The sequence below is a fragment of the Berghia stephanieae genome, chromosome 14 (assembly GCF_034508935.2).
Source record: "Berghia stephanieae isolate SIO BIC M18660-M18661 chromosome 14, UCSD_Bste_1.3, whole genome shotgun sequence".
In the NCBI taxonomy this organism is placed as follows: Eukaryota; Metazoa; Mollusca; class Gastropoda; order Nudibranchia; family Aeolidiidae; genus Berghia; species Berghia stephanieae.
In genome coordinates this window covers 28,150,942-28,159,109 of record NC_088373.1, presented here as the reverse complement: position 1 = coordinate 28,159,109, position 8,168 = coordinate 28,150,942, and the positions used below count along the sequence as shown (strand labels likewise).

General features: G+C 37.5%; 2 protein-coding genes across 3 annotated transcripts in view; both read left to right on the top strand.

Moving 5' to 3' along the window:
- The window catches only part of LOC144959444 (E3 ubiquitin-protein ligase TRIM56-like), a 40,832-nt gene that overhangs the window by 8,941 nt on the left and 23,723 nt on the right, over positions 1-8,168 (top strand). The gene's annotated exons all lie outside the window — the stretch shown is intronic.
- On the top strand, positions 498-7,333 carry LOC144959446 (transcription factor IIIB 50 kDa subunit-like). Its single transcript, XM_078892036.1, has 2 exons — positions 498-880; positions 3,729-7,333. The coding sequence occupies exons 1-2, from the start codon at positions 716-718 to the stop codon at positions 5,268-5,270; spliced, it is 1,707 nt and encodes a 568-aa protein (XP_078748162.1). The 5' UTR covers positions 498-715; the 3' UTR covers positions 5,271-7,333.

Genomic DNA, 8,168 nt, shown 5'->3' with positions numbered 1-8,168 from the left:
CCGTCTCGGGTTCTTGCCCACAGCGTGGACATATTGGACAGGAAGTTAGACCCCACCGTTGGCAGCAGCTTCTTATGGTTCACACTATTATGTTATGACGATCGACCCAATCAGCAAAGTCCGGTCCGCATTCGTGCACCGTCGCGAACCCGCCTGGTAGCATCGTCACAACACACCTTTCGACTAGATGCTCTGCCGTTTCGGGTTCTTGGCAGAGCACTCGTCTCGCATTCAAAGTCAAAGGGATCAGGATTAATCCTGGGTGACGTCGAGGTTCTCCCTTTGCATGTCCACTCAGCAGTGATTTGGTAGCTGGGTCAATTAGATTTGACGGGAAGTATTTTGTCTCGTTTTTGCTATAGAAACTGGGATAAACTCCGGCTCAATGAACCGAATAATTAAAATACACAGTGAATACGGAGAGGGAAACGTAAAATTTGTATCATAATGAAAAGTGCAGAGACACTTGATGTAAACTCTCTTGTCCTTGACCCCTCTCCCTTCTTTTACCTTCGTTCCTTATCTTCAACTTTCGAAATCCCTTTCGAAATCATCATAACGAAGACCGAACGATCACTTTCCTCGCGTCCAAGCTTAATGATTCCGGATGTTATTTCCCCCAACAAGCAAAGGATGTTTGACTAACAGTGTTGTTTTAAAAAATTCGGTTCCAATATATTCCATCTTTTTATAGACGTTTCTGAGAATTCCAATCATGCCAGACAAGTGCCAGTTTTGCGGTGAAGTTGCTGTCATTGAAGAATCCGTTGACGGAGGAAAGGATCAGCTGATTTGTATCGAATGCGGAACTCTGGCAGGTGCTTGTGTTGTAAAGTCAACCGATTTTATTGACGACGATGCTTTCTTTGAAGGTGAACCGGTAAGTATTGTATCCGTCTTGTTCTTCATCTTAATTATGGCTGTGATTGTCCCCAGACACCTGTCTGGGGATAATGAAAATTTCGTTATCCCCAGACAGTGACAGGTGTCTGGGGATAACGAAAATTCGTTATTCCCTGACACATATTTGAAACTCCGCGCTTTTAAACAATTATCCACATTCCAGAATATGGAATGTTTCCAAATGCACATAGAAATAATGAAAGTTAATAAAATATCTATAAAAACATAAAATTAACCAACATTAAATCAGTTGTTACTATCTACATATACACAATATGCGTCGACTTCGAAGTGGGTGTCATGGCCGAATGGTTTAGTCGTCTGCCCTGGAAGTTTACCAGAATCGACGTTGTGGATTCAAATCCTGGTTCCGCCACTTTATTTATTTATTTTTTTTTTTTAAATTCCGTCTTCTTTTTGCAAGTGATACTTCTGGGCCACATTAATCATAAGTAATCGCAAAGTACTTTCTGTCTGGCCTTGTAGCTCAGTTAGCAGAGCACTCGTCTCTCATTCAAAGGGATCAGGATTAATCCTGGGTGATGTCGAGGTTCTTCCTTGCTTGTCCACTCAGCAGTGATTTGGTAGTTGGGTCATATACACAATATGCGTCGACTTCGAAGTGGGTGTCATGGCCGAATGGTTTAGACGTCTGCCCTGGAAGTTTTACCAGAATCGACTTTGTCCCATCCATCCTCCCTCCCCCCCCCCCCCCCCCCCACCTCTTTTTTTTTTAACTCTCTCTCTCTCTCTCTCTGTCTCTCTCTCTCTCTCATGTCTCTCTCTCTCTCTCTCTCTCTCTCTCTCTCTCTCTCTCTCTCTCTCTCTCTCTTGGTTCCTTTCTAGTTTCTAGCAAATTGTCATATTCGTCCCTACTCCGATCTCAAAAAGTGTCTAAAAAGAATAAATAATTAAAAAGCAAACAAACAGAAATATTCAGGGAGCGACCAAATGGTCAGATAGAGGAGAAAAAAACAAACAATAATTATTTTTTTAAAAAATAAAAACAATTTTAAGAAATTCACGCTCAGAAACGGAACAAAAGGCCAAACAAAAAGGAGAAAAGAATACACTTGCTCAAAAAAAAAATGAGGTGGGGGGAGGATGGATGGGACATTCATCTCTTGCAACGTTCTGTAAAAAGAAGACGGAATTTTTTTTTTTTTTAAAGTGTCGGGACCAGGATTTGAACCCACAACGTCGATTCTGGTAAAACTTCCAGGGCAGAGGACTAAACAATTCAGCCATGACACCTACTTCGAAGTCGACACATACTGTGTATATGTAGTAATTTTATGTTTTTATAAATATTTTATTAACTTTCCTTATTTCTATGTGCATTTGGAAACATTCCATATTCTGGAATGTGGATAATTGTTTAAAAGAGCGGAGTTTCAAATATATGTCTGAGGATAATGAAAATTCATTATCCCCAGACAAGTGTCTGTCCTCAACTAACCCTAAGAAAAGATATAACCTATCTAGATCACTAACCTTTAACTAACCTTAATAGGAAAAACAACCACCCTATCACTATCACCTTTACTAAGACTTATGACTAACCCTAATAGAAAAAAAATCCTCTGACCTCGAGCTAACCCTTATATTATAAAAAAAACAACCTAGGACTGCTTTCAATACTTCACAAAACAAAGTGGCTGTGGAAAACCAAAATAATGGTCGTATTTGGGAAGTTTAAACTTGCACTATCACTAATCTATCAAGGCTTGTTCTAGAGTTTTTATAATGCGACTTACTATATATTGACAAATTGGTTAAATAAACTTATGTAACAAAAGAACCACAGTGAAAATACAAATTGAAAGAAATGCTAGCATGAGGAGCTTTCGGAAGGCCACCCGACATTTTTTCTGTTGAAAATTTTGTCAATTTTACAGAGAATCAGGTGTGTGTGATCCCTTTGCTGCTCCTGACCATTATATCACGGTGATCGGGAAGGTTTGGGTTTCCCAGTAGAATGGGACCACTTTTTGTATTCACTTAATTTGTGTCAATCAAATAATACATGACCAGTGTTGGGTACCACTTTAAAGATCTGAAAATAAGCTTTTCATACAAATCATTTTCATTTTCAGGTATGATAATTATGGAATAAAATTAGAATTAAGTGAAAATTGATAAAAATATGTGTCTCTCGCCCTGAAAAATAGGGTTTATGGTGAGTAAAATAAAATATTGTACAAGTTTATCAATTTCAATTAAATTTGGAAGGGATATTCTTTTGTCAATCTTTGTACCAAGTATAATTTGAATTAGATAATTTTAAAAGGGAAGTGTCAATTGCTACAGAGTGAATCCTTAATAGTTGACGGTTCATCAACTACCACAGTGTCAAATAGGAACTCTTTGTGAATTTCCTTCATTTAACGGATCTTGTCACTTTCCAATCATTCATTCGTTATGGAAAGGTCTGAGTCTACACTCATTGACATTTGTTTTACATTTTTATAACTCTATTAAGGAATTTGAATAATGTTAATATCATATCAATTTTTAATTGTTGTTTTTGGATTCAAACTTCCCATTCAGTGGGAAAAGAAACAAATAAACGATGTGGTATATAAGATCTGACATCAGTGTTATATCCGGTCTTTACCTGAGACGGACATAGAAACTTAAACTAAGACTAGACCCTTACAGAAAGATTCCCTTGTTGATGAATTACGGAGAGTTTTATTTATTTTAATTTAAAATTTAGTTTGTTTGATATGATTAGGATACCAGCATCAAATTGATTTAACATTATATATCTTTTTCTCCTTTTTAACTGTAATACATTCTATCATTGTTTTGTTCCATTGCAGGATGATGAATCTTACACAGATATTGACGAGAGTCAACCTGGGCCATCGCTTTCAAAATCATCTCTCTTAAGAGAGTGCATATCATGTGGAGTTGAACTTGACAGTAACAATTCAAGTGAAGCACATTTTTCTTCATCTTCAAAGTTTCAGAAGCTTTGTTCTGATTGTGCTGAACTAGAAGATGAGGAGGTTGAAAAAGAAGAGCCTGACAGGACTCATAATGAAGGCAGTAACTTTAACAATGTGAGCCAGACAGAAGTTCTAGATAAGACAGTTGAGAGTTTTCAATCAGTAACAACTAATGAATCATGTTCAAAATGTACTTCGTGTGGTTGTTGCAATCTTATCATTGATTCCGTCAATGGAGATGACAGATTGGTGTGCACAGACTGTGGCCAAATTAATTCTGATGCAATTCTTACCACAGATTGTTATCAGGTTGGAGAGAATTCCAGTACTTCCTCTGCCAGATACTACAAAACCACGTTGCCTAATTTTGCCAAACGGCAAAGAGATCAGGAGGGCTTACTCATTGGTCTTAGTGAAATATCTAAGATTTGTACAAAATTTTGTTTCCCACAAAATCTAAAATCAGAAGCTGAGGATATGTACAGAAGGCTCTTCCACCATCCAAAGATATTGCATATCACTCTTAGGAAAAAGCAATGTGTTGCTGCTGTGTGTTTGTTTGTTGTTTGCAGGCAGTTTGATCTCCCCATCAGTGCAACACATTTTAAAGACCAAGTCCACTCTTTTTCTCTATTTCTTAAAGTGAAAGGATTTCTTGTAAAGAAACTGAAAATAAATTTACCCCACGTCTCCCCTGTCTCACAGATCACAGAAGTGGTTGATTCTCTTAAATTTGACCATAAAACAACAAAGAAGCTCAAGGACATTCTTTTCCTTTTCAGGAAAGCTTGGCTAACTCAAGGCAGAAGTCGTACTGGTCTTATTTCACTAGCTGCTTATTATGCTTTTATCAGCTCCAGTCAGTGCAACAAATTCATTTCCTGGAAAGGCTTTTCTGACAAGTACAAAACGGGTAGCTGTTCCAGACAGCTAGCGAAAGAGTGCCAGTACACCCTATGTAAGCTAGCTGACTCACTCCCTTGGGTCAAGTCAAAGAAAGTCACACCTAGAACACTTCCAGGTTATATCGATAGTATATTAGAATACCAGGAAAGTTTGTTTCATCTTGTGTTTAAACCCGAAGAAAAGTTAATTGAAACCCTCACTTTGTCCACGCAGACTCCTCAATTCTTTTCTCCACTTCCAGCGAGTGACAATGCAAGTGCAATTAATTCTCAGTGCAGTAAAAGACCACTGGTGCCCAATTCACAGAAAGAGAGACTCTTGCCATTTGTTTTTAAAAAACGGAAAGTGGAGGTGAAAAATGAAGTGAGTTATTTTCCTGTTCCAAGCAATGTTAATCTTGATTCTCCAATTTTGAGAGAGAATGAATTTGATGATGAAATTTCCTCTTACATTTTATCAAAAGAAGAGCAAGAGAGAATGAGAGAACACAAAATGAATCTATTTTAGCTTATAATGGGGTGGACTATAATAATTTGGAAAAGAGAAAGAGGTGTAAGAGGGAGGGGGTAGTATTCAAATGTTTGGAACCTCTGTGTTCTGTAAATATATGCTTAGAAGTTATAAAGCACTATCTGGTGGTTTTACCATGGTGAATGCTGGCTTCATTTCCACTAGTAAGTTGTATATGGAACTAAATGTTTATTACTGGGTGGAGATCCTGACCTCCCATAGTGGGCTGGGAAGTACTTGCTGTGTCTTCTATGACCCTGTGTCTGTTTTCCAACTGCTTTCTGTCTTTGTCTTGGAATGAGATTACCTGGTTTTGTCCTGACCCTGGCCGGAGTCCTTGGCTGGGCGGGAAACAGTCGAATGTATAGTTATAGTTTTGGGAGATGATATTTTTTTCCTTGTAAATCATCTCTCTGTTATGTACTGTTATTTTTTTTATTTTTAACATATGGTTTGTAAACATTTGACTGTATTCCTTTTAATGGGGACCTGTGCTGGTATATGGTTGAGACTTTTAGGTGATCTCAAACTAAGTACACTGATAGTGTGTTCTTGGAATCAAAATCTGTTTCCTATTTGAACTGATTACCCTTTGTCTTACTCTTTCTTCAAGCCCTTTTAATTGTACATCAAACATGTCTTTACTATCCAATTTTCTTCCTTTTTACTGGCACTGATATGACCTAAATGTGTTGCAAGTGCCGTAAAACCCTTAGAACTTAAACATAAAAACATAAATATTTATTAAAAAACTATGGGTTTGTTACACAGCCTTTTAGAGTAATACCCTTGATATATCTGTAAAAGACCATAGCCAAGTATTTTTCAACACTTTAGTTGAATGAGGGTAATATGTATAAAGTGTCTTACCCATATACACAGTGTTGGATGAGAGTTTACTATCATTGTCACCCTTTCAGTTACTGAACGTATTCACAGTGACATGGCAAGTTTAATTACAGTATTTGCCCTTAGCGTTATTAATGGGAGTTGTGTGTATTGATAATGCTAAAAAAAAAAATTAGAATTGAGCTTTTATATAGTGCAATATCCACTAAACGTGCTCAAAGCGCTTTACAAGGGGTCCCTTGCCAACAGCAACATTTAACATGAAGGACGGGACATAGAGCCTTTTAGATGATATTACCATTTTTTTAAAGACAGAAACAACGCCATTGACGCCCAGGTACTCATTTTACACCTGAGTATGATGAGAGAATGTGAGTAAAGAGCCTTTTCCAAGGACTCAACTATGCGCTGAGCAAGGCTCGAATCCGAGACCTTCCGATTCGAAAGCGAGTGTCATACCACAAGACCACATAGCCGCACAATGCTTACTTCCTATAGGAGTAGTTTGATTAAAAAATTGATTTGGGGCTTTGCAAATTTAAAAAATCCCAAGTGCGATTAGATTTTATTCTTATCTTAAATCAGATTTTATGGTTTTCACCACAACAGCAGTAACAACAGTCCTGGGTGGGACTTCCTTGACCTCCCATGGTGGGCGGAGGAAGTCAGCTTCTTGTGTCTGTCCTCCTATATTTATTTTTCCTTCCAAATTGCCCCCGATTTAGTTCTGGGTTGACATTGCACGATGTTGTCCTAGTCTTGGAGGGTGTCATTAGCTGAGAGAGAAGCAGTTAGATGTATAGTTCCCTTTTTTTTTTTTTTTTTTTTTTTTTGAGAGATGATATTTTTTTCCCTTGTAAATCATCGCTCTGTTATGTACAACATATTATTTTTTTATATTGACTTTGTAAACATTGAAATGTATTCTTCATAGCAGGGTCCTCAGATGTCAGTGTTTATTTAATTATTTATTATGCTTGAAAATTATTTCCATTTTATGCTCTTGTGCTTGCATGTGTGTGTGTGTGTGTGTGTGCGCGCGTGCATTTGTATGTGTATGTATTTTCTTATCCTGTCAATGTGTGACTAAAATGGACGATATTATTAGTTACATTTCTTTTGTCTGCTCAGATATTATTGCAGAAATATTCATATGTACATGGGAATGTTTTTTGAGAATGATAAATTATTTTTCAACAACGGAACTTTTCTAGATTGGTTGTTTTACTTTTTTATCTCTGTTAACCGTTTGTACTGTGTGGGTGGCTGGTGATGATTGTGGTGTGTGAGGGGGGGGGGGGGGGGGGGGGAGAGTCCTAAAAAAAAAACCAAAAAACCCTTGTCTTGGAATGAGATTACTTAGTCTTGTCCTGGCCCTGGCCGGATACCCTGGCTGAGAGGGAAACAATCAAATATATAGTTGGTTTTTGGAGATGATATTTTTTTCCTTGTCAAGCATCTCTCTGTTATGTACTGTTATTTTGTTTTATATGATTTGTAAACATTTGAGTGTATTCCTCATAGTGGGGACTTGTGGTGGTGTCTGGGTGAGACTTTTCAGTGATTTCAAACTAAGTACACTGATAGTGTGCTCTTGGAATCTACATTTGTTCCCTATTTGAACCTTGTCCCCTTGTCTACTTTTTCCTCTAGTCTCTTTAATTGTACATCTATCATTTTTTTTTACTATCCAGTTTTCTTCCTTTTTATGTGTTGCAAGTGCTGTGAAACCCTTGAAAACAAAAACAATCTTCCTTTTTACAGCCGCTGATATGACCTTAATGTGTTGCAAGCGCCGTAAAACCCTTAAAAACAAACAAACAAACAATCACCCCCACCCCCTCCATGTCATACTTCTTCAAGCTCCAGATCTGTTATCTTGATACTTTTGTAGCATTTTCTGTTCCCCATTTGAATCAGTCCCCTTTTTAGGTATTCCTTTTTTCTTGGAGCGTTTAACTTCAAATCTACATTTTCCCACAATCATCTTCCCTTTTACTGGCGCTGAAGTGACTTAAAAGTGTTGCTCGTGCTTTAAGAAGTCTA

Excerpts from the sequence above, each read along its gene's own strand:
- LOC144959446 (XM_078892036.1), top strand. The coding sequence starts at position 716 with ATGCCAGACAAGTGCCAGTTTTGCGGTGAAGTTGCTGTCATTGAAGAA. Across the intron at positions 881-3,728 it reads CTTTCTTTGAAGGTGAACCG|GATGATGAATCTTACACAGA; the intron begins GTAAGTATTGTA and ends GTTCCATTGCAG.